This window comes from Lithobates pipiens, unplaced genomic scaffold, assembly GCF_037356315.1.
Source record: "Lithobates pipiens isolate NorthernLeopardFrog02 unplaced genomic scaffold, aLitPip1_a1.2 Scaffold_8, whole genome shotgun sequence".
NCBI lineage: Eukaryota > Metazoa > Chordata > Amphibia > Anura > Ranidae > Lithobates > Lithobates pipiens.
This window is the reverse complement of record NW_027507903.1, coordinates 665,665,468-665,692,918: the sequence shown is the minus strand read 5'-3', so window position 1 is coordinate 665,692,918 and position 27,451 is coordinate 665,665,468. Positions and strand designations below refer to the sequence as shown.

Genomic DNA, 27,451 nt, shown 5'->3' with positions numbered 1-27,451 from the left:
AATTTTCAGTCTTTTTTTGTTTGTTTGGCAAAAAATAAAACCCCCATTGGTGATTAAATACCACCAAAAGAAAGCTCTATTTGTGTGAAAAAAATTATAAAAATGTAATTTGGGTACAGTGTAGCATGACCGCACAATTGTCATTCAAAGTGTGACAGCGCTGAAAGCTGAAAATTGGTCTGGGCAGGAAGGGGGTGAAAGTGTCCAGTAGGCAAAGCGGTTATATTGCCTGGAAGGAAGGGGTGCAAAACCCGGAGGGGACAGAAGGCCAGAGGTCCAGAAACGTACATGAAGGAAGCCTGGGAGATGTGTAAATCCCAAACAAGACTTCTCCAGACTCCCCGCGACTCCCTCCGGTTATGAGAATGTTGGTGTTGGTTGTGGTGGAAATGGTAACCAGGGCGTACTTTACTGACGCGTCTTTCTTCTGTTCAATAGGTCAATGGACTCCTCATGAAACAAACAAGTAAGTTTTATTTATTTCTTTTATTTTTTTTAAAGCTCCCCCATCCCTCCAGGTCTCTATTAATCTTCTACTGATTATCGGGATCCTCTAACATTCCGTCTTCATCTTCGCAGGATTGTTCGTTCTACAAATGTATCAAGATTTGTTTCCTTGTCAATGAAATGATAGATTTATCAATGAACCTTTCCTGCTGCTCTTATTGGCAGAGCTGACTAGAACTCCAGACATATTTCACATTTAATATTTTCATACCCAGCCACCAGGTGGAGCTCTGGTCCCCATTTCTTGATTAGCTTCTCCCACCAGTAGGAGGGTTTACGAAAAAAAAGGACATAACATTTGTTTTTAATCTGGAAATCTTCATATATTTGGATTACACAAACAGTAGATGTGAATTTACCATCGGAAGGCGGATGGATGTAGCAAAATGTCATCTATTATTGTAGAAACCCCCCCCCCCCCCGCCCCATAGACATTTGACTTTCTTCACTAAATTCTTCCTATAATTCTGTCATTTCAGGGGTGAGCACATTCCAGAGCTATACTACGTATGATTTGTTTGGCACCGATGGCCAACTTGCGTACCAAGCCACCGAGCAGCGGGAGTGTTGTGGTCCTCGGATGGATTTAAAGGTGAACAACGCCCAAGGAAATAATGTCCTCAACCTTTTCCTACCTTCAAACTTCTGTGACTGGGACACCAAGGTATGAAAGATTGATTAGCCATACAATAGGGACCTTTGCACTGTTCCAAATTATTTGGTGGAGGGGTAATTATGGTGTGGGGGTTGTTTTTCACGAGTTGGGCTTGGCCCCTTAGTTCCAGTGAAGGGAACTCTTAAAGAGGAAGTCAACTTCCATGGATTGTTTGTACCTATAGGTAAGCCTTATTGTAGGCTGTGGGGGTTGTTTTTCAGGGGTTGGGCTTGGTATATTGAGTTGGCCCGCCCTTTGCAGCTATAACAGCTTCAACTCTTCTGGGAAGGCCGTCCACAAGGTTTAGGAGGGTGTCTATGGGGATGTTTGACCATTCTTCCAGAAGCGCATTTGTGAGGTCAGGCACTGATGTTGGACTAGAAGTCTTGGCTCGCAGTCTCCGCTCTAATTCATTCCAAGGGTGTTCTATCAGGTTGAGGTCAGGATTTTGTGGAGGCCAGTCAGGTTCCTCCACCCCAAACTCGCTCATCCATGTCTTTATGGACCTTGCTTTGTGCACTGGTCCAAAATCATTTGGTGGAGGGGGGGTTATGGTGTGGGGTTGATTTTCAAGAGTTGGGCTTGGCCCCTTAGTTCCAGTGAAGGGAACTCTTAAAGAGGAAGTAAACTTCCATGGATTGTTTGTACCTATAGGTAAGCCTTATTATAGGCTGTGGGGGCTGTTTTTCAGGGGTTGGGCTTGGCCCCTTAGTTCGTTCCAATGAAGGGAACTCTTAAGGCATCGGCATACCAAGACATTTTGGACAACTTCATGCTCCCAACTTTGTGGGAACACTTTGAGGACGGTCCTTTCCTGTTCCAACATGACTGCCCACCAGTGCACAAAGCAAGATCCATAAAGACATGGATGAGCGAGTTTGGGGTGGAGAAACTTGACTGGCCTGCACATAGTCCTGACCTCAACCCAATAGAACACCTTTGGGATGAATTAGAGCAGAGACTGTGAGCCAGGCCTTCTCGTCCAACATAGTGCCTGACCTCACAAATGCTCTAATGGAAGAATGGTCAAACATTCCCATAGACACACTCCTAAACCTTGTGGACGGCCTTCCCAGAAGAGTTGAAGCTGTTGTAGCTGCAGACGGTGGGCCAACTCAATATTGAACCCTACGGACTAAGACTGGGATGCCATTAAAGTTCATGTACTTTTGAAATGAACGGACTTGCCCACACAACGGAGGAAAGTCTGTTCATTTTTAACGCGGCTCCGGTTAGCCGGGACTAGCAAAAAAAAGTCCATGTCGCCACCTTCGGTGGGGAGAGTGACACGCCACTGGTCCCGTCACCTGGTATGGACTTAAAGGGGAAGACCTACGCCAAAAAAACAGCGTGGGGGTCCGCCCAAGGTCCATATAAGACCCTTATCCGAGCACGCAACCCAGCCGGTCAGGAAAGGGTGGGGACGAGCAAGCGCCCCCCACCTCCTGAGCCGTACCAGGCCGCGTGCCCTCAACATGAGGGGGTGCTTTGGGGAAGGGGGCCCCCCACTCCAAAGCACCTCGTCCCCATGTTGATGAGGACAAGGGCCTCTTCCCGACAACCCTGGCCGTTTGTTTCAGGGTCTGCGGGCGGGGGGCTTATCGGAATCCGGAAGCCCCCCATTAATAAGGGGGCCCCTGGATACCGGCCCCCCACCCTATGTGAATGAGTATGGGTTACAATGTTCCCCTACCCATTCACCTGTGAAAAAAATGTAACTAAAACACAACACACAAGGGTTAAAAATAATTTATTGCACAGCTCCGGGGGTCTTCTTCCATCTTGGGGGGGTCTTCTCGCTGGACTCCTCCGCTATCTTCTGCTAGCTCCTTTACTAGCGGAGGAGCCCGGCTTTCTTCTTCACCGCCGCCCGGGGTCTTCTTCCGACTTCGGGGGTCTTGACCCCCTCTTCAGTTCTTCTTGCCGGTCCTCCGCTCCTTCTTCTAGCTCTTTTACTGGAGGTGGCCTGGTCTTCTGTCGCCGCTGTCGCCACTGTCTGCGCCGCCTTCTGTTCTTCTCTTCTTGAGAAGTTGACTCATCGCTGTCTCTGGCCGTAATAACAGGGACGTGTTGCACCGCGACTTATATAGGGACAATGGGCGGGGTCACCGGGTGATGTCCCCGCCCATTATGATGTCACAGTCCCAGCATCCTCTTGCCGCATCCCTGTCATTGCGGCCAGAGAGCGCGTCGAGTCAACATCTCAAGGAAGAAGAACAAGAAGAAGAGAAGGCGGCGGCGATAGAAGACTGGGCCACTGCTTGTAAAAGAGCTGGAAGAAGGCGCGAAGGCCTGGCAAGAAGAACCAAAGAGGGGGACAAGACCCCCGAAGAGGGGGGCAAGACCCCCCAAGTTGGAAGAAGACCCCCGGATGGCGGTGACAAAGAAGAAAGCTGGGCTCCTCCGCTAGTAAAAGAGCTAGTAAAAGAGCAGAAGATAGCGGAGGAGTCTGGCGAGAAGACCCCCCAAGATGGAAGAAGACCCCCGGAGCTGTGCAATAAATTATTTTAAACCCTTGTGTGTTGTGTTTTATTTACATTTTTTTCACAGGTGAATGGATAGGGGTACATTGTACCCCAAACTCATTCACATAGGGTGGGGGCCGGGATTTAATAAGGGGGCCCCCAGATTCCGATAAGCCCCCCTCCCGCAAACCCCCGACAACCAACGGCCAGGGTTGTCGGGAAGAGGCCCTTGTCCTCATCAACATGGGGACAAGGTGCTATTTGGGATGGGGGAGCCGCGCGGTACTCAAAATGAACAGACTTTTCTCCGTGCAGTCATTTAAAATCACTCGCGGCTATAATGAATTGTCGGCTCCCCGTAATACAGAGAACAGTCATTGATAAAAAAAAAAAAAGAAAAAAGCAGTTCCCCCCAAATTCAATTACCAGGCCCTTCAGGTCTGGTATGGATATTAAGGGGAACTCCAAGCCCCAAAAAAATGGAGTGGAGTTCCCCCTAAAAATCCATACCAGACCCTTTGTCCGAGCACACAATCTGGAAGGCCACAGAAAAAGAGGGAGGGCGAGAGAACGCCCCCCTCCCCCTGAACCATACCAGGCCACATGCCCTCAACATTGGGAAGATGTCCCCATGTTGATGAGGACATCCCCACAACCATGGCCGGTGGTTGTGGGGGTCTGTGGGCGGGGGGGCTTATCAGAATCTGGAAGCCCCCTTTAACATGGTGACCCCCAGATCCCACTCCCCCCTGTTTGAAATGGTAAGGGGGTACAAAAGTACCCCTACCATTTCAGAAAGAAAGTGTAAAAAATAGTTAATAAAACACACACACACCGTTGCAAAATTCCTTTATTAAAAATAAAAAAAAAATTAAAAAAAGATTCCAGCGGTGGTAATCCACTCTTGCTATCCAGCGACGGATGATCATCTCTCCGGGGTCCAGCGATGGCTGATCTGATCCAGCGACCGGTGATCTCTCCCTCCAGCGTAGCGCATCCATCCACCCTCTGTCTCCACCGGAGACACTGCAGGGATCCCGGCAGCCTGACACTTCTTATATGAGGAGGGCGGGACCACCCGTCACCTGACCCCACCCCCCTGTGACGTAATGGGAAAGCCTGGCTTCCCCAATGACGTGCAGGTGACCCCACCCCCCTCTGATGTAACGGAAACCTTGGGTGGCAAAAATCTGAATGCAATTTATAGACTGCGAAGGAACCTCTGGGGGGATCTAGGATGGAAAAGGACCTGGGGGTCCTAGTAGGTGATGGGCTCAGCAATGCCAAGCTGCTGCTAACAAAGCAAACAGAATATTGGCATTAAAAGGGGATCAACTCCAGAGATAAAATGATAATTCTCCCCTCTACAAGACTCTGGTCCGGCCGCACCTGGAGTATGCTGTCTAGTTCTGGGCACCAGTCCTCAGGAAGGATGTACTGGAAATGGAGCGACTACAAAGAAGGGCAACAAAGCTAATAAAGGGTCTGGAGGATATTAGTTATGAGGAAAACTATAGGGGATAGTGGCGCTGTCACGTGATATGCATGATAAAGAAGTCCATCAATTTAGTCCTTGTTATGGAGTTCTTGATATTAATGGAGAGGGGCTGAGACTGAAATGAAGGGGGTTGGGGTAGAGAAAGGGAAAAAAAAGACCTGTATATTGTTTGCAAAAAGTCCATACAACAGGGCAAGCCTTCAGAGATAAGTTGAGAGCAAACTCCAGGATATGCAAAAGAAAAGAAGAGAACGGGCGCCTCTAGGTTAGAACTAGACTTACATAAAAGTTATGGAAGTCCAGCATCTGTCCTATCCACACTGATGTGGCAGCCGTCCGGCGCTTTAGCGTTGCTGCAGCTTTTCCATGAGAGGAGAATCCTGTCCAGCAGGGTTTCCGGGAGGGCTGTGCCCGAGGCTTGGTTGAAGCTGTCCGTCGGTGGCGGAATGCAGCATTGGGGCGCGGTGGCTTCACTTTTGGTCGCGATGAAGTTTCGGAGCATGCGCTCTGACTAACAAGACAGCTGCGCTACTTTCTCAAGCTTACGGGACATATACAGTATGTGCATTCGTTTGCTGCCATCTAGTGCAGTGGTCTCCAACTGGCGGCCGTCCAGCTGTTGCAAAACTACAGGTCCCATCATGCCTCTGCCTGTGGGAGTCATGCTTGTAACTGTCAGCCTTGCAATGCCTCATGGGAATTGTAGTTCTGCAACAGCTGGAGGGCCACCAGTTTGAGACGCCCTGATTTAGAGGATGTACTAAAAATCTTATACTTACATCTTATGCCGTGTACACACAATTGGAATTCCGGACAGAAAAAGACTGATGAGAGCTTTTCATTGGAAAATCAGGATAGGACATGTGCCGGACTTCACATAACTTTGATGTAAGTGGGTAATTGCACCTGTAATTCATTAAATGCTACTAGTTCTAACCTGGAGGTGCCTGTTCTCTTCTTTTAGTTATGAGGAAAGGTTGCGAGCTCTGAACTTATTCTCTCTGGAGAAAAGACGCTTGAGAGGGGATATGATTTCATTATATAAATACCGTACTGGTGACACCACAATATATAAATACCGGACTGGTGACCCCACAATATAAAAATACCGGACTGGTGACCCCACAATATATAAATACCGTACTGGTGACCCCACAATATATAAATACCGTACTGGTGACCCCACAATATACAAATACCGGACTGGTGACCCCACAATATACAAATACCGGACTGGTGACCCCACAATATACAAATACCGGACTGGTGACCCCACAATATACAAATACCGGACTGGTGACCCCACAATATACAAATGCCGGACTGGTGACCCCACAATATATAAATACAAGACTGGTGACCCCACAATATACAAATACCGGACTGGTGACCCCACAATATATAAATACCGTACTGGTGACCACACAATATATAAATACCGTACTGGTGACCCCACAATATGCAAATACCGGACTGGTGACCCCACAATATACAAATGCCAGACTGGTGACCCCACAATATACAAATGCCAGACTGGTGACCCCACAATATACAAATGCCAGACTGGTGACCCCACAATATATAAATACCGGACTGGTGACCCCACAATATACAAATACCGGATTGGTGATCCCCAAAATAGGGTGAAAACTTTTTCGCAGAAGGGAGTTTAACAAGACTCGTGGCCACTCATTAAAATTATAAGAAAAGATGTTTAATCTTAAACTACGTAGAGGGTTCTTTACTGTAAGACCCCTTTCACACCAGGGCATTTTGCAGGCGTTATAGCGTTAGAAATAGCAATCCGCCCTAAAGAAGCTGCACTATTGTGTGTTGTGTGAAAGCCCCGAGGGCTTTCACACTACAGCGGTGCGCTGGCAGGACATCAGAAAAAAGTCCTGCCAGCAGCTTCTTTGGAGTGGTGAAGGAGCGGTGTGTTTACCTCTCCTCCACCGATGCTGCCCCATGGAAATGAATGGGACAGCGCTCTAATACCACCGGCAAAACACCGCTATTGCGGCGCATTGCCGGCGGTTTTAACTTTTTCGCGACCGATAGCGGGGGTAAAAGCGCCCCGCTAGCGGCCGAAATGCGCCGCAAATCCGGCGGTAAAACGCCACTAAAAATAATGGCCTTTTTACCGCCGACGCAATGGGCGGTGTGGTGTTAAAGGGGGCTTAGAGCAGCAAGGATGTGGAATTCCCTTCTACAGGTCTCAGTGGGGGGCATCGATAGTTTCAAGAAACTATTAGATAAGCACCTGAACGACTGCAACATACATGTAATACTGACATATAATCACACGCATAGGTTGGACTTGATGGACTTGAGTCTTTTTTCGACCTCACCTACTATGTAACTATAACTAGGAGGACAAGTATACTATGTAACTTTATACTGAGAATTGAAAAGTGATGTAACCATTTATAGTCTTTTCCAAAAGTATCTCAAAAGTAACCAATATCTTATAAAATAATGCAATGCACCGAATTCCCTTCACTCTTCTGTGGATGAACTTCTTTTGCAGTCACAGTCCTAAGCTGTTTACTTGTTATACATCTCTTGTGTCATCTCATTGTGTTACTACAAGTGATGTAAATCAGGAAACTGAAACTATACAAGAAGTCTCCTTTCATTCAGTTGGCGCACAAACTCTTGTCTCTTCACAGTAGTAACACTTGTATGTTTCTGAAGGGCTTTTAACCGCTTGCTGACCGTATGACCCTCCTCTCCTCACTCCTTCAGTCTCCTCTCCTATTACTAACTTACTAACTGACATATCAGCATGGATGTCACACCACACCCTTAAGCTAAATCTCTCTAAACCCGAGCTAATAATATCCCCCGCCCATGCCCCCTCCATGACTTTCCCATCAAGGTCAATTATGCAACCATCAATCCCTCCCCTCACACCGGGGTGTTAGGTCTAATCCTAGACTCTGACCTGTCCTTTCAGAGCCAAAATCCAATTGTTATCAAAAGCTTGTAAACGTCATCTCCGTAACATCGCACCTTTTTAACTAATGAAACCTTAGTATGGTGACAGTGCATATTTTTAGCACTGATTACTGTAAGCCCTTGTACACACGGTCGGAGATTCTGACAACCAAATCCGTCGGAGTAATTCCGATGGATTAATTCCGGAAGTGATGTTGTATACACACGGTCGGACTAAATTGTCGGAAAATCCGATTGTACATAAGGTGATGACGTTATTTCGTTACGACGGGACTACGTTCAGGCTAGTAGCCAATAGCTTTGGTCTAGGAATTTGATCTGAGCATGCATGGCACTTTTTCCATCGGAGTAGGCTACACATGATCGGAGTATGTCCGATAGGGGCATTTTGTCGGAAAATTTTACTGGCAAGTTGGAAAACGTGGTCCTTCGGATATTCAGACGGAAACAGTCCGATGCAGACCACACACAGTCGGAATAGCCGACAAAACGATAGGAAACATTCCGTCGGAATCTCCGGCCATGTGTACAAGGGCTATGAGTGTCACTGTTTCCCACAAAGTGTTAGTTAGTGTCCGAATGTTCAAAATGTGGATTTCAAGAACTGATGAGATACCTCTTGCACTGGAGACATACAAGACACGGTCCCCTAGAGCTGAAAAAAAAAAACATGGACTACTAGGACTGGTGAGATACAAAGCATGATCCTCTAGGACTGGTGGCATACAAGATATGGTTCTCTAGTACTGGTGAGATGCAAGGAATGGTTCTCTAGAAATAGTAAGATACAAGTCATAATCTTTAAGGACTAGTGAGATACAAGGTGTGGTCCTCTAAAACTGGTGAGACTGATAAATGCAAGGCATGTGATCCCCTCTCACCGCTGTTAGATAGCGATTGTCCTCTAGGACTAGTTAGGTCTATTGTAGGTGTAGCACCCTCCTAGATAGGTTCCTAGGAAAGCAAGGTAACATTTTGTTCATTTTGGGTCCACTGTAATCAGTGGAGCAGTTTGTGATTGCTTTGGGCTATTCTGGGCTGCAGGTTTGATTGCTCCCCCCAGAGTTATGGAGGATTCCAGAATATAATGGATGGGGGGAGGCAGATCAGAAGCCTGAATATTGATATATCTTCAGTCAAACCCTGGGGGAGGAAGCCAAGATGGTGGCTGGGAGAGTGCACAAATAGTTTAGGGCCTGAGGCAGCTGGGTTCTTGTCCAATGTTTAGTAGGAAAAGTTGCCAGCCTTAAGGGATGTTGCCTTTCTTGGCAGCCAACTCTAGCTCTACCTGTGTTCATAGAGGTCCTAGCTGTGGCATACCTGTGGGGCCTCTTTCCCACCATCTTTGGAGCTGATCAAGGGATTTCAATGAGGATCTGGTCTGGAGCGTTCACTGGGAGAATGTCTGACTGACATTGGAAGGAGGGTTCCAAGTATCCAGGTCCATTGTGAGTACACACCTGAGTGTAGGATCCTGGTGACTGTTGCTGCTACTAGCCCCTTGTGCGATAATATTAGTGATTGCCTAGCTGGAGACATTTCTGCTGGTGTCTTGGTGCTGTTCATTTCTCTGGTCATTGACTAAGCAGATAATCCTATAAAGTAAGGACAAAATAGAGAATGTGTTTTTATCGAGTATCCTACACAGGGGTCAAGTCCTGGGGAAAAAAGTGTGGGAACTCCCACCCAAGATTTTCATTGAACAGAGTTTGGATAACACAGGGTTAAATAGAAAGGTCATAAATGAATTGCACATTATCTGGACAGAATGCTTGGGGAGATAGTGATGTGTTCCTGCTTAGGAGATGTATGTTAGCTTGGGGGGGGCTGCAAACTCTGCAGGGGCTCCAACACACACTTGCTGCTATTCCAACCCTTCATATATTTCCACATAAACTTCCCTCCTGGCATTAAACTTCGCCAGGTATTGTTCCCAGCTTACCACCCCAAACTGATGTTCCTCCCTCAGCTCACCTCTCTCCCTGCATGTCCTGTGAGCAGAATAGCTGATCTACCCGTCAGCTAGACCTAGACCTGCTCTACCCATCAGCTAGCTGTGATTGACAGGTAGATCGAAGCTGAAGCTGTCATGAGGCCCCCTACTGGCAATGCCTGAATGGTCAGGTGTGCGGCACTTACTATTGCGAGCTGTGTCGGCAGCTGCTGGTGTAGCACCTGCCATACAGCTCACATACTTCAAAGTCTTGCAGGACGCAGCTGCTAATGGGAACTGAGTTCCTGTTGTGGAAAAAGTACAGGAACTCCGTTCCCATGCGTTCCCGCAGGACTTGAGCCCTGATCCTACAGCACCTTGAGCCAAGGTTTTTAGCAATAAAGTTAAACAAGGCAACCTCTAGACTGTTCATTGAGCAAGAGGAGTGTCTGTTGCTGTGTGCCTGGCTGCTGTTGCACTAAACTCCAAAAAGAACCTCGGGCAAATCAGCGCCCCTTTACGGGGGTGAGCACTACATAGGGTTAACTATTTAGGTGATCCTCAACAGCAGGGCTGGACTGGGACAAACATTTGGCCCTGGACTTCATCATGACCGGCCCACTTTAATTTTGAGTGTCTTCATCAGCACTTCCCCGTACATCAGAGTGTCCTCCCTCTCCTCCCCCTCTCACGTGTACTCACAGTTTTTAAGGCAGCTTCTCATTCCTCTCTCCAGTCATGTGATAAGTGACAAGTGATAAGAGGAGAGAGGATGGAACGTTTGCCAGCAGTCTATCGCCCCCTGCAGGCTGGAGGGAGCAGAATGCCTAATGCTCTCTCCAGCAAGTGACGGCAGCTGCTCCGCCCAACAGGAGTGAAATCACGATCACTCACTGTCAGAGAAGAGCGGCTCCAGGACTGCACCTGACCGGCCCACTGAGCCATCGGCCCACCGGGAAACTCCCTGTAGTCCCCGATGGCCAGTACATGTCTGCTCAACAGCTGGTGAGAAAAGACCTGAAACACTATGATAAAATCCTTGGTCTTGTAGGACTGGTTAGATATAAGGCACACATTTACAGGGGGTTTCTAGGACTGGTAAGAAAGACTGTACGGACTGGAGAGTGAAATACAAGATGCAAGCCTGTAGGAGTGGCGTGATACAAAATATGGTCCTCTAGGACTGGTGAGAACAAAAGCACAGCTTTGTGGACTAAAGGGACTGATGAAATATAAAACTGTAGATCCAGGTGGATACAATATTTGGTCAGCTGGTTAGTTATATGTTTCTGCCTTAATTAAAGCCAGGGAATAAATTCAGATGTTATCATTGGACAGTCCAGGCACCATTCTAGGTATGAACGACCAAGCTCATTAGACAACCTCTTGTAACAATTTTTTATTACTATAGTTGCAGGTCTTCTGTTCCACTGGGGAGCTCCTCGGCTACATATACAAAGAATGGACAAGTTTTTCCATAAAATTTGACATCTTGGATCCATCGGGACTTGTTTGTCTTAAAGTGAAAGGTCCAGGATGGGGGGAAGGCTTTATGTCTGACCAGGAGTTTAAGGTCAGTCTATCAAGAAACACCAAATATTTCATTCCTTAGAAATAATACTTTGTAGAAAATGTCATCAGTTTGCCTCTGCATGGTGGTTTAGGTGAGAATATCTGTCATGCTTCCTGCCCGCTGTGGGCTTCTATTGGTTTGTTGTTCATGAATAGGGATGAGCTTCGAGTTCGAGTCGAACTCATGTTCAACTCAAACATTGCCTGTTCGCCCGTTCGCCGAACAGCGAACAATTTGGGGTGTTCGCGGAAGATTCAAAGGGCCAACCGTCACGTGACACCGCCCCCCTCTGAGACAAGGGGAAACCCGGGCTTCCCCAGTGAGGTGTGGGTGTCCCCGCCCACCTCTGATTTAACGCAGGTTTCTGTTACATCAGAGGGGGGCGGGGTCACCCGCACGTCACTGGGGAAGCCCGGGCAAGGGTTGTGGGGATTAGTCCCCATCAACATGGAGACATGTTGCTTTGAGGGGTCACAGCCCCCCAAAGCATCCTCCCTAAGCTGAGGCATGTGGCCTGGTACAGTGCAGGAAGGGGGGGCGCTCTTTTCCCCCCTCTTTTCCTGCGGCCTGCCAGATTGCGTGCTCGGATAAAGGGTCTGGTATGGATTTTTAGGTGGGAACTCCACGCCATTTTTTTTTTTTTAATGTGGCATGAAGTTCCCCTTAAAATCCATATCAGACCTGAAGGATCTGGCATGGATATTTGGGGGGAATCCCACGTCATTTTTTTTTATTTGACGCGGGGTTCCCCTTAATATACATACCAGACCTGAAGGGCCTGGTAATTGAATTTGGGGGGAACCCCACGCTTTTTCTTTTATTTTTATCAATGACTGTTCTCTGTATTACGGGAAGCTGACAATTCATTATAGCCGTGAGCCCTTTTAAATGACTTTTTTTCCTTCAGAAATGACACTTTGTGCAGGGACAGTTCTAAGCACGGGAAACATGCACCCCTTCACAGGCATACTATAGACACCCCGCAGGTATGAAATTTAAAGGAATATTACACTTTTATAGTTTCACTTTAAGCATTATTAAAATCACTGCTTCCGAAAAAAAACTGCAGTTTTTAAAACTTTTTTTTGCATTGATACATGTCCCCTGGGGCAGGACCCGGGTCCCCAAACACCTTTTATGACAATAACTTGCATATTAGCCTTTAAAATTAGCACTTTCGATTTTTCATGTTCGAGTCCCATAGACTTTAACGGTGTTCGGATGTTCGAACAAATTTATTGGCTTTTCGCATGTTTCCGATGCGAACCGAACTGGGGGGTGTTCGGCTCATCCCATTCCCTATTCATGAAGAGGAAGAAAAACATCTTCACTATTTATTTTGCACACAAATCACCCTTTTAATAACTTGAATGGGGTTTTGAAAAAAAAAAAAGCTGGAAGGGTAGTCTGTTCATATGCCCTGTCAAGATGACATAGCCATCTCTCCTCCAGTCTTGGTGTTCTCTCTGCTGCATAAATGGAGAACTAGAGTACTGGTAATTCTACAGCATATGACATTGTAGACAATTGTGCCCCACCAATAGGGATGAGCCGAACACCCCCCGGTTCGGTTTGCACCAGAACTTTCGAACGGACCCCAAATTCGTACGAACGTTAGAACCCCATTGAAGTCTATGAGACTCGAACGTTTGAAATTAAAAGTGCTAATTTTAATGGCTAATATGCAAGATACTGTCCTAAAAAGGGTTTGGGGACCTGGCTCCTGCCTCAGGGGACATGTATCAATGCAAAAAAAAGTTTTAAAAACGGCCGTTTTGGCGGGAGCACTGATTTTAATGACGATTAAAGTGGAAAAAAAAGTGAAATATTGCTTTAAATATGGTGCCTGGGGGGTGTCTGTAGTATGCCTGTGAAGTGCCACGTGTTTCCCGTGTTTAGAACAGTCCCTGCACAAAATGACATTAAACAGAAATAACATCATTGAAAACTGCTTGCGGTTTTAATGTTATATCTGGTTCCTGCAATATGGTTGAAAACCATTAAGAAACATGGCATGGGTAGCCCTCCCTGCCCATTACCAGCCTATTTGGGTCTTGTACGCATATCAAGGGGAACCCCGTACCCATATTAAAAAAAGGAAATGCGTGTGGCCCCCAGGCCCTATATACTCAGAACAGCAGTATACAGGCAGTGCAAACAAGACAGGGACTGTGTAGGTTTGTTGTGTTAAGTTGAATCTGTTTGTAATTTTCAACTGGTACGTTTTTAACCACTTGCTTACTGGGCACTTAAACCCCCCTCAGTCCCAGACCAATTTTCAGCTTTCAGCGCTGATGCACTTTGAATGACAATTGCGCAGGCATACAACACTGTACCCAAATGAAATTTTTATCATTTTTTTCCCACAAATAGAGCTTTCTTTTGGTGGTATTTAATCACAGCTGGGAGTTTTATTTTTTGCTAAACAAACAAAAAAAGATGCAAAAAAAAAAAATCATGTTTAATAGTTTGTTATAAAATTTTGCAAACAGGTCATTTTTCTCCTTCATTGAAGTGCGCTGATGAGGCGGCACTGATAGGCTGCACTGGTGGGCACTGATAGGCTGCATTGGTGGGCACTGATAGGCTGCACTGGTGGTCACTGATAGGCACTGATAGGCATAGTTAAGGCGGCACTAATAGGCACAGATAAGGCGGCACCGATGGGCACAGATAAGGCGGCACTGATGGGCAAAGACGCGCACAGATAAGATGGCACGGATGGGTGGCACAGATGGGTGGCACTAAGGGGCACTGATAGGTACCACTGATAGGTGGCTCTCACTAGCTATATAGGTGAGGTGAATATAGCGGTGTATACTGCGGTCAGGGCACGCAGACAACAACCACTACACAACAGCAAGATCGAAAATCGGCCGAAAACGATTGGTGTGTACTGTGTTGAAGGTACACAGAACACCCACTGCTTCAGACGCCAACACACTACACAAGGCCGCCGCGCTGGCGGCCTTATATAGTGTGGGGCGTGCACTACACAGCCTGAGCTATGATTGGCCACAGGCATCGGACGAACAGCCGATGTTCGAGTCGAACGTATGTTCGACTCGAACACGAAGCTCATCCCTACCCACCAACCATGTGGTAACAGTTTGGTGAAGATCCTTTTCTGTTCCAGCATGATTGTGCCCTCCACCCCCCCATGTACAAAGTCAGCTCCATAAAGACATGGCATGACCAGTTTGGCGTGGAAGAACTCGAGTGTCCTGCACAGAGCTCTGACCTTTCCCCAACGGAACCCCTTTGGGATGTATTGGAATGCCGACTGTGAGCCAGGTCTTTTCATCCAACTTCAGTACCTGACCTCACAAATGGGCACAAATTCCTACAGACCCCCTTGAAAATCATATGGAAAGCCTTCCTATAAGAGTGGAGGATGTTATAACTACAAATGGGGCAATTCCATATTATGGCCATGGTTTTGGAATGGAATGTCCAGCAGGCTCATATAGGTGTGATGGTCAAGGGTCCACAGACATTTGGCCTTAAGGTAGAATTATAATAAACTGCCATGTTGCACTTTGGGGTCCTCTTTGTGGTTCTCTCACTGGTCACCTCCGTTCTTCAGGATTCAAACATTTGGACAAATTGTAATAATTGTAACATACGTGTCAATGGCAATTTCACATCAACGTAGCAGGTTCTCCACTAGTTTCTAAAGTTGCAAGACAAAGTGTTATTATTTAATTTTTGATGGCGAATGTGGAAAGGTTTCAACCCTTATGCCGTGTACACACGGCCGGACTTTTCGACAGCAAAGGTCCGACGGAAGGAATCCGTCTGACAATTCGACCGTGTGTGGGCTTCATCGGACCTTTGCTGTCGAAAAAAATCAGACGGACTTTAGATTTAGAACATGTTTCAAATCTTTCCGACGGACTCAAGTCCGGTGGAAAAATCCATTTGACTGTATGCTAGTCCGATGGAGGAAAACCGACACCAGGGCAGCTATTAGCTACTGGCTATGAACTTCCTTATTCTAGTCCGGTCTTACGTCATCCCGCTCGAATCCGTCAGACTTTGGTGTGATTGTGTGTGGCCAAGTCTGTTCATTCGGAAAGTCCATCGGAACTCCGCTGAAACGTCAGTCGGGAAGACCGTCGGGCCTAGTCTGCCGGAAAGTCCGGTCGGTGTGTGCACGGCATTAGACCTTTGGAACTATAACACTGAACATGTCACCTAAAACAGGGTCTCAATAATCTAAGGAGGAACTGTTAAAATTCCTTCCTTTTCAACTATAAATATGTAATATGACTTTTTTCTATAATTGATGTTCTCCATGTAGACACTTTGGTGGTCACCATGATCCCCTCTCTTCTACCTCCAGGTTCTATCTTCTGACAAAACAACACAAGTCGGGGTCATCACACGTGTGTGGCGAGGGTTACGCAAGGAGATGTTCAGCATGAAAGACAACTATACTATCAATTTCCCGATGGACCTCAATGTCTCCATGAAAGCCATGCTGATGGCCTGCACATTGTTCATTGTGAGTCTGAGCCTGAGAACACAGCAATGTGTGTGATCATGGAGGGAATGTTGCAATGTGTGTGAAGATGGAAGGAACACTGCAATGTGTGTGATCATGGAGGGAACACTGCAATGTATATTTCTATTTTGCCCTTAGATACACTATTTTACCAATAGTATTGGGACACCTGCCTTCACACGCACATGAACTCCATGCGTGTGACCACACAGATTTATGTGTAATATATAGTAAGTGAAAATGATACAATAAATATACACCAAAGCCTTGTGCTTGTGTGTGAAAAAAGAATATAAAGTCTCTATAAATCCAAAGAGATATATAAATCCAGCGTACACAGTGACACTTCAAATACGTCCTCAGATCCGATGGAGGATTGGCATGCAAACACCCGTGTGATAATACCACCACCTTAACAGATGAGGGCTTACCAGATATACATGACCCAAAAGAACATATATTCTGAGGGTCTTGCAAGCTTTCTGGTTTCCGTGGAAACTCAGACTGACCAGTGTTGAAATGCCAGAACCGCAAACCAGCAAATGGTTAGAATGCCAAGCGATCTTCCAAATAATCTTTCCAACTACAGTAGATTTTCTCCAAACATGTGAAGACCCGGTTCAAAGTAACAGTCACATAGAGGAAAAAACATGGGACCATATAGTGTAATTCCATTAAAATAAGATTTATTAATAATAAACTCACATTTCTGTAGTTTAATAAGCGCTTTTCATAAAAATAGGAGGCAGTGGAGTCCTCCCAACGTGTTTCGTCTTCATAGACATCGACCCCAGAGTAACGACCCCAGAGTAAGTCCATGGAAACTAGAAAGCTTGCAAGACCCTCAGAATATATGTTCTTTTGGGTCATGTATATCTGGTAAGCCCTGGGTGGTGGTATCATCACACGGGTGTTTGCATGCCAATCCTCCATCGGATCGGAGGACGTGTTTGAAGTGTCACTGTATACGCTGGATTTTAATATCTCTTTGGATTTATAGAGACTTTATATTCTTTTTTCACATATAAGCACAAGGCTTTGGTGTATATTTATTGTATTATTTTCACTTACTATATATTACACATAAATCTGTGTGGTCAAACGCATGGACGTTATATATATTTTTTTTTAATGTTTTTTTTAGTTTCTAATATAATTGTTTAAGCGCTACACTTTTCACAATATTTGTACATTTTCTACTAAAATATCCAGTTTTAGTGCGTTAGCAGCTTTCTCTTGATAGACGGATAGCGCAGTGTCTCTCTTTGGGTTTAAGGGAACAGAATTATTTTTATTCAATATTGAGTTGGCTCCGCCCTTTGCAGCTATAACAGCTTCAACTCTTCTGGGAAGGCCGTCCACAAGGTTTAGGAGTGTGTCTATGGGAATGTTTGACCATTCTTCCAGAAGAGCATTTGTGAGGTCAGGCACTGACGTTGGACTAGAAGGCCTGGCTCGCAGTCTCCGCTCTAATTAATCCCAAAAGGTGTTCTATGGGATTGAGGTCAAGACTCCGTTCAGGCCAGTCAAGTTTCTCCACCCCAAACTCGCTCATCCATGTCTTTATGGACCTTGCTTTGTGCATTGGTGAGCAGTCATGTTGGAACAGGAAGGGGCCGTCCCCAAACCCTTCCCACAAAGTTGGGAGCATGAAATTGTCCAAAATGTCTTAGTATGCTGATGCCTTAAGAGTTCCCTTCACTGGAACGAAGGGGCCAAACTCAACCCCTAAAAAAACAACCCCCGACACCATAATCCCCCCTACACCAAATAATTTGGACCAGTGCACAAAAAAAGGTCCATAAAGACATGGATAAGCAAGTTTGGGGTGGAGGAACTTAACTGGCCTGACCTCAAAGCTGTTATAGCTGTAAAGGGTGGGCCAACTCAATATTGAACCTTACGGATTAAGACTGGGATGCCATGTAAAGGCAGGTGTCCCAATACTTTTGGTAATGAAGTGTACCTTTTAGCTCATGACCAGTGTAGATAAGGTGTCCCACCTTGTTTTGTGTCTGCCCGCCCATGAGTACTCACCACCTCCCCCCCCTTGCTATTAACTAAATAATGAGACCACACATGAATTGGAGTACAAATGGCCATAGCAGCCTTTTTAGTAACAAAAACAACTTATCAGCCTGTTTGGTCTTACGACGGCACCCAGAATTCCAACTTGTTCCACTTGTAACACTGCAGGACCTTTTACCATACCTGGCCTCCGACCATGACACACCAGCTCGGAGACAACCCAGCGCAACCATTACCGTATTCCAGCTAACCTTAATAACTGGAATACGCCAGAGAGGCACATACCACCGATGAGCCCCCCACACTTCCATCTCAGCCGTATTTTCTTCCACCTCCAAAAGACCAACCACCACCACACGATCAGCTGTCATGACGTCCTTTGCTCATATTGCACCTGCAAGGAGATAAAGCAAACCAACCAAACAAAACACAGGGAGGGTGGGTGGGAAACTGCCTTCTTGTCACCTGTCCCTTCTCTGCTGTCCAGGAGACCCCAGCTATCCCTTAACTAACTACCACAAGCCCCTCCTCATCCTGTTGCTCCAACCAATCCACCTCGCCCCCATTCTCCACCTACAGTCCTTAACCCCATAGTTGCTTCCCCTTCTCACACCGTCATGCCTGTCCTGTACTATCTTTTATTTTATTTTCTCTCGATCCGGGCCTTGCTTTTTAGAAGCCAGGGAATGGTTATTTGTTGTAACAGTTTGTTGGTCAAGGAATGGTCATTTGTTGTAACCAGAACTTTGTTTTTCAGGACTTTCTGGAAGAAGAGCGCAGGCGCAAAAATAACTCCTGATGTGTGCACCAGTAAGGGGTTTGACTAGCGTCCTCACCAATGTGGAGTGGAGTCGATGACATCACACCGTGTATATATTGGAGAGATGAGCCAATCAGAGGACACCCCCACTTTTCTATCTGGATCACCTCTTTGCTGGTCCTGATTCCACAGTAATTTAGTTCAGTCCTCCAGGGGGCAGTGCTATCCCAGGCCAGCCAATCACACCCCAGAGATCTGCTTATAGCATGACCATTGAATAACAGATGTACTATACCTCCCATACTGCCTGACCAACCCCTACTCCAACCCCCATACCATTTCCAATTAATAGAAACCACACCAAGTTGGAGTAAATATTGTCCGTAGCAGCCTCTTTATTAACCAATAAATTTAAATGAACATAACCATAAAAAAAAACATCTGATCTTCGCGTTGGTCTTTGCATACCCTCCACATACCATCTGTTTAGTAAATGCACTGCAGTACCTTTTATATATGATAATAGCCGAAATACTGCTCGGAGACAGTCAGCTGACCGCAGTGCACCCATTAGCCAAATTCAAGCTAAACCACCATTAGATTTAATACCACCATCGGGTCCATATCACCAATGGGTCCCAAACTGTCCTTATTCCGAGGTTTCTTTATTCACCTGCAAAGACCAACACCCGCCACAGCGCCCAGGGGGAAAACCTTACGCTTGGGTGCCCCTACCACCCTCAACGCTCTCTGGATGCCATCCGGCAACCCCAGGGCCCACATCTTAATCCCCCCAGCACAGAAGTGAACCCCGTCACCCCGAAACACCACCAATTATCCATTCCTAACCCACCATCTGCTGACACCCCCTTTAACCATTTTTATGAGATATTTCCCCCCTCTCCACCGAGTGGTCCAATCTCCAAATCGTCCGAGCGATAATGTCGGACCTCACAATCAGCATACCCGGGAAAGCCCTTCAGGGTGCCTAAATCTACCTGCATACCCCTCGTTATCTCCCACATGGACTGTAAGCTCAAATAATCACCATCGACATGTAGCACCACAACGTCCAGAGGCCTCATCCAGTCGTGCAACGCTATGCCCTCCCGACACCATCCTGCTCCCTAGCATGCCCAGTACTCCTAACTAATGAACACCTGTTACTCATCTAGCAATGCCCCAGTTTGTCCCCTCATACCTACTGCCTGCACCTCTTGTCCCCCTCAACCCAGATGAGGCCCAATATTTAGCCCAGGCCTTGTGGTCCACCTGCAAGAGAAGAGAGAACCCACCAGGCGTAACCACAACAGGCATGAAAAAACCCGCATACCCCCCAACAAAAACCCTCCTAGCATAATCCCTCCTATAATCCTGCAACAGGTGGGCGAGACCATACCACTGGAATTTACGCAGTTACCTTTGAAAATGTGCTTAACCTGCTCTTAACCGACCCCCACCTGGCCGGCTCCACATCGAATAAATAAGACGAAAACCATTGCCCCCAAAACCTAAGACCGTTAAACCCTTTCAGCCCACGGACTTGAACTCTGAACATCGGAGACAAGTCCTAATGTAGCCACCATGCCCCCCCCCACCTTCTAAATATACAGATCTCCAGCCAAGCACCTGGGATTCCCAAATATCCTTGCAGGTGACCTACAGAGCCTTGCCCCCCCCCCCCCCCCCGTACTTCGGCTAAAAGCCGTTAGCAAAAAGCCGTTAGCAAAAAAAAAACTTCCCAGACTGGTGAACCTACAACCCCCAACGGGTGAAAACCTGCCACCGAATCTCCAACAACACAGTGTGACCCTTGCGCTTACGAGATAGCCGATACCCTATCAGTGCTCGTCCTAACTTATAAAGAAGTACCATCCACCCTGTGAGTTACCGAAAAAGGCCAATTCCGGGTCACCGCCGACATCTGGGACAACGAACCCCCCAGTTACTCTGGTGCCGCCTAACAACTCCCGGGGTACATCCCCACCGTAAGCCAGACCAAGCTGTTGCTATGACGTTCCCACCCCCGGGAGGTGAATGGCACCGATAAACCCCTAACTTCAGACCTCTACACCCCAAATGACAGAGAAGCCTACCCACAGGTAGACATGACTTCCGCAGTGCTGTGACCTGTATCACCCCCATAAAGTCCCTGTGAAAGCTCCTGACAGCACCCCAACCGAGTCACCCCTCCCTGCACGGCCAGCACCACCATAAACAATATCCGTGAACACAAATTATAAAGCCAGCTGCCTGCCGAATGTGTCAGGGCACCATACTCCACCGGCCTTGGAAGGAAGCCCCACAACCTGTCGAGCCGGCTGCATGCACATAATTTGCCCAATCACAGCCACTAGCCTGCTCTGACCCCCAATACCCGTTCCGATAAAGAAACCAGGAAAAAAAAATGTCACCCTCACAACTCCTGCTTATTTTCCGTTGGAATAGAATGGCCACATCAACCTTTCTCCACAAACCCCTTAGATCCCCCATTCACAAGAAAACACGTTTAAGGCCAGCATACCATTAATGCCTAACCAATAAACCCACCTCAGCATATGCCCTGCCTAATGTCTTCAAAGACCTACATACTTATAATTTACCGGTTGTATTCTCCCTCCAATCAAAGGCCCCCAGCCGCCAATACCCCCGGCTCAGGGACAATTAACCACTTACATACTACCAGATACAACCTAATTGATACCCCAATAATACCCCCATAATGTCAGGAAGGGGCACCCACACCTCAGATGGGCCAAACCCACAGTTATTTAAAGTCAGGAAGGGACCCCATACCTCAGACGGGCCCAACCCACCGTTATCCACAGTTAGGAAGGGACCCCCATACCTCAGATGGGCCCAACCCACAGTTGTTAGTACAGTCAGGAAGGGACACCCATACCTCTGATGGGCCCAATCCCCAATTTTTTGTACAGTCAGGAAGGGACACCCATAGCTCCGATGGCCTCAACCCACTGTTATCCAGTCAGGAAGGGACCCCCATACCTCCGATGGGCCCAACCCACCATTATCCAGTTAGGAAGGGACACCCATACCTCTGATGGGCCCAACCCACCATTTTTTGTACAGTCAAGAAGGGACACCCATAACTCCGATGTGCCCAACCCACCATTATCCACAGTTAGGAAGTGGACACCCATACCACAGATGGGCCCAGCTATCCACAGTTAGGAAGGGATATCCATACCTCAGATGGGCCCAACCCACCAAATTCCCAGTCAGGCCAGGGGCACCTAGACCCCAGGTGGGCCCCACCTACTATCATCCGCAGTTAGGAAGGGCCACCCATCCCTAAGCTGAGCCCAACCTACCGTTTTTTCCCCTCGTTAGGAAGGGACACCCATACCTCAGATGGGCCCGTCCCACCATTTTCCCCCAGTTAAGAAGGGACTCTCCTACCCCAGATGGACCCAAACCACAGTGTCCCACAGGTAGGAAGGGACACCCATACCTCAGATGCGCCCAACCCACTATTTTCCACCGGTAGGACGGGACACCCATGCCTCCGCTGCGCCGTCCCTCCCTTTATCCATGTGGCCCCCGCCCCGGTCCCAGGGGAGAAAATCTGCCGTCCCCTTTTGAACTTAAACAAAACCAATTCGGCCCTCGCCTAGTACAGAAGCCGCCTCCTCCAACCACTGTCCCTGCAATCTCACCGCAAGTACCCGTAGCACCCTCCTCAGCCAGAAATGCTCATGCCCCTCCACCAGGCCATGTCCCCATAGACTCCCCTGTGAGCTCCATCCACCGCTTCCGTTAACCGAAGCGCTGAACAATGTCCGGGATTCTTTCCCCCACTCACTCCCACCATAATATCGAAAAAAAAACAACCTTAACTAATCCTAGAAAAATTCTGCCAGATCAGGCCGTACCGCCTCACCCCCCATTGTGCTCTATGCTCTCTTGGCCTCAGCTGGCTTGTCACTTGTCCATGGCAGCCGGGAGAACAGTACCCCAGACCCACCTTGCACAGCTGTCCCAATGGACCCCGGTGTAAGGTGCACCCCTAGAGGCCTCTCAAAACCCATACACCTCCCATTGAGTACGAGTCGGCTAACTAATGGCGGCTTGTGTGCCAGCAGCCTCCCCCCATCATCCCCAGCCATGTCCACCCCACCTGCGCCAGCCAAGCTGCTGACGAGCCCCACTGCCTTACACCCAACCCGGCAACCTCTGCACTCCCGTATTGCCCTGCTAGTGGCGTGACTGTGGGCTGAAAGCACCGGGGGAACCCCCCGCGGGCAAACATGACCACGTATCCATCCCCTCCCGCTATGGCCTAGGCCCACCCCAACCACCTCCGCTAACCCGCAGACTGCCCAGAAATAGAAAAATTTTTAAATGGACTTACCCGGCTGCCTAGGATGGGTCGGCTCCCACCAGTCGCAGGTCATGCCTCCATCACCGCCGACTGTCTCTGGGGCTCCTCCTCCTCTTCCGACACTGACCGTGCCCCGACCTACAGTCCCCAGCAAGCAAAAGCCCTCCCAGGGGAACACCCAACCGGAGCACCCACCAGCCGCTTTCCGTCCAGGGAGGGGGGAGTGCCACCTCAGTCCCCCGATGCCTTGTAGCCTCTGCGCCCGTAGGCCCAGCGGCCATTGCTGGACAGTTCCCCCCACCATCTCACCTTCAAGGGGGCAGAGCCCGCGTGCTCCGTACTGCGGTAGTGAGGGCTGCAAACTCTGTCCCGGTGTTCTGCCGTATAGTGTCCGGCCATCAAATAGTGTCATAGTGCATGCGCAGTACGGAGGAGACGAAGCTTCGGAAAATCTCCGAAGCTGAACGGCGCCTGCGCCGTGAGTGGAACTGGTAGCCCCACCATCCAAGCAGACATAGGGTTGTGAATATTAGAGGCCTCGGCCTCGCTGCTCTCGGCTCTTTTTTATTCCTACTCTATGTCCACTTGGATAGTGGGGATTGAACCTGGACTCACGGGGCAGGCGCCGTTCATCCTCGGCAATTTTCGGAATCTGTGTTGCTGTGTACTGCGCATGCGCAGTACACAGCGGACACTATCCGATGGAGGACGTTATTTGACAAGACACCCCGGTGTCCCCGGAGCCCCCTCCCTGCAGGCCTCCATCCATCCATCATCTTGTTCCTCCACACTGCTCTGATGCTGGGGGGAAGGGCCAGCTCCTTTTTACTCCTCTGACCCCTCCTTCCCCAGGCTCCCCCCAATCGGGTAAGACCTTTCCCCTGTCTGTACCCTGTTAACCCTGTCATGCCCAGCCCTCCTCTATTTTTCCTTTTTGTCCTTTTTGCTCTTGGCTTTCCTATACAGCCACCCTCAGGGACCAAACACTCAAGAACAAATCAAATGATTTATCCATTGTATAGAGATAGACGTGTTCTGTACATTCCATACCTATAATGATCAGGCTGAAGATCGGCTGCTTTACATTTTTAAACGAATAAATAAAAATTGCAAGTGTTTCAAAACTTCAAGGTTAACTCGAATGATTTGGGGTTCATTTTATTATATCTGTGAACCATATACTGTATACAGTCATCGTCTGACAAATACATATGCAGTATACTGAATACACACTTTGTTTGACAAATAAACACATCGTCCCTGACCACGGACTCCCAGAGCACCATGAGTTAGCTTAATACTAAAACTTCCTATTGGGCTGTCTGATAGGGGCGGAGTCACTGCTGCAATGAGAAATCGAGTCGGTTAAATAACAGGCTTCTTTCAGCACAGCTGAGAATGATGGAAGGCTTAGGGGTGAAAAGGAGACTAGAGCTCCACCTGCTGATGTAAAATAAAACCAAACTTTTCATCTACAATATTTCATATTTACCTGATAAAGAATTTGTATTCTTTTGTCAGTTCTGAATGAAATATAAAAAATATGTACAATTGCTGCTACACATTTTTTTAGACCAAAACACAGAGGATACAGTCCCGATTTGGCAGAGACAGTCTAGATTTTAGACCTCTGTCGTGCATTATCAGGTCTTGCAGAGATCTTTCTTTCTGGTATGTGTAGATGCAGAGATTGGTGCAGGAACTCTGGACACAGCGGGGGGATGGGGGGTTTGCCTGTTTCAGAGAATAAAGCTGTTATATAGGGGGGCCCCACCCCCCTCTCATACTCATCCACTCTTCGATATAAGGTGGGCAATCTTTCCATTACTGCTTAAAGTGACCCTGCCACAAACCTGGACAATTCTGGCTGAGTGTTACTGAACCTGTTACCAAAGTGTTACCTCACCTGTTATGCCCTGTAAACACGATCGGACATTCCGACAACAAAATCCACAGATTTTTTTTCCGACGGATGTTGGCTCAAACTTGTCTCACATACACACGGTCACACAAATCTTGTCGGAAATTCCGAACGTCAAGAACGCGGCGACGTACAACGCGTACGACGATGCTGAGAAAAATGATGTTCAATAGCCCAGTGCGGCTCTTCTGCTTGATTCCGAGCATGCGTGCAACTTTGTGCGTCGGAATTGTGTACACACGATCGGAATTTACGCCAACGGATTTTGTTGTTGGAAAGTTTGAGATCCAGATCCATCATTCAGATGGAAAATGTCCGATGGAGCCTACACACGGTTGGAATTTCCGACAACAAGCTCCCTTTGAACATTTTTTTTCCATCAGAAAATCCGACCGTGTGTACGGGGCATAAAAGAGCCTGCACCTGTTATTCTGCGTACACACGAGTGATTTTCCGGTGGAAAAATCTTGGATGGTTTTTCCAACAGAATTTCGCTCAAGCTTGGCTTGCACACACACGGCCACACAAAAGTTCTCGGAACTTTCGACCGTACAGAACGTGGTAACGTACAACAACACTACGACGAGCCGAGAAAATTAAGTTCAATGCTTCCGAGTATGCGTCAAATTGTTTTTCCGAGCATGTGTAGAAATTTTGCGCATCAGAATTGCTACAGACTGACAATCGGAATTTCGGATCTGAACTTTTTCCGACCAAAAAATTGAGAACATACTCTCAATATTTTGCTGGAGGGAATTCGGCCAGCAAAAGTCCAAGTCCAGCATACATGGTTGGATTTTCTGACCAAAAGCTCTCATCTGTATTTTGCTGGCCGAACCTCCGATCGTGTGTATGCGGCATTACTGAGTGTTACAGAGCCTTCACCTGTTACTGGGTGTTACTGCACCTGTTACCAAAGTGTTTCTGAGCCTGTTACTGCACCTGTTACCGAGCGTTACTGAAACTGTTACTGAGTGTTACCGCACCTGTTACCACAGTGTTACTGCACCTGTTACTGAGTGTTACCACACCTGTTACCGAGCATTACTGCACCTGTTATTGATTGTTACTGAACCTGTTTCTGGGTGTTACTGCACCTGTTACCAAAGTGTTTCTGAGCCTGTTACTGAGTGGTACTGCACCTGTTACTGAATCTGTTACCGAGCGTTACTGAACCTGTTACTGATTGCTACTGCACCTGTTACTGATTGTTACTGAACCTGTTACCGAGCATTAAGGATGAGCCGAACACCCCCCCCCCCCCCTGTTCGGTTCGCACCAGAACCTGCGAACAGACCTAAACTTCGTGTGAACTTTAGAACCCTATTAAAGTCTATGGGGCCCGGGTCCTGCCCAAGGGTCTGGTATGGATATTTGGGGGAACCCCACGTCATTTTTATAAAAAATTTGACACGGGGTTCCCCTTAATATCCATACCAGACCTGAAGGGCCTGGTAATTGAATTTGGGGGGAACCCCACGCTTTTTCTTTTTTTTTATCAATGACTTTCAATAAGTGTTCTCTGTATTATTGGAGCCAACAATTCATTACAGCCGCGAGTGATTTTAAATGACTTTTTTTCCTGCAGAAATGACACTTTGTGCAGGGACAGTTCTAAGCACGGGAAACATGCGCCCCTTCACAGGCATACTATACACACCCCCCAGCTACGAAATTTAAAGGAATATTACACTTTTATTGTTTCACTTTAAGCATTATTAAAATCACTGCTCCTGAAAAAAACATCTGTTTTTAAAACTTTTTTTTGCATTGATCCATGTCCCCTGGGACAGGACCCAGGTCCCCAAACACTTTTTATGACAATAACTTGCATATTAGCCTTTAAAATTAGCACTTTAGATTTTGAACGGTCGAGTCCCATAGACTTTATTGGGTTCTAAAATTCACACGAAGTTTAGGTCTGTTTGCAGGTTCTGGTGCGAACCGAACCGGGGGGTGTTCGGCTCATTCCTAATTACCAGACAGGACCAGTATATTAGGTTAGAACTATTCACAGTATGCCAGGGGGTCCCAGGAGCAGTCCCTCCAGCCCTAATGGCATGGAAAGTGTCGCTAGTATATTCATGGCCAGTCAGGTACACAGGGAAGTGATATAACCCTTGAGGAAAAGGTTCCTTGTAAACTCAATAGAGGGTCTCCTTAGTCCAGGGTCCATGGTCAGTGGGAAGGAGGCTGGTCTCCAGGCTAAGTCATGGTGGTTTCCATGACAATTCTAACCACATCAGGCACCTTTTCTGCAACCTGTAAATCGCACATATCTGCATTCTGTAAATCGCACATAAC

At 47.4% G+C, this 27,451-nt stretch overlaps 1 protein-coding gene across 1 annotated transcript in view; it reads left to right on the top strand.

Annotated features, from left to right (window-relative positions):
* Positions 1–23,630, top strand: part of LOC143961884 (phospholipid scramblase 3-like) — a 31,252-nt gene extending 7,622 nt beyond the window's left edge. Inside the window, exons 2-6 of the mRNA XM_077471219.1 lie at positions 439–466; positions 987–1,171; positions 11,428–11,589; positions 15,935–16,096; positions 18,882–23,630. Coding sequence (XP_077327345.1) covers positions 439–466; positions 987–1,171; positions 11,428–11,589; positions 15,935–16,096; positions 18,882–18,923 — 579 coding nt within the window. The 3' untranslated portion in view covers positions 18,924–23,630. The remainder of the gene's footprint in view (positions 1–438; positions 467–986; positions 1,172–11,427; positions 11,590–15,934; positions 16,097–18,881) is intronic.
* Positions 23,631–27,451: the final 3,821 nt, after the last annotated feature.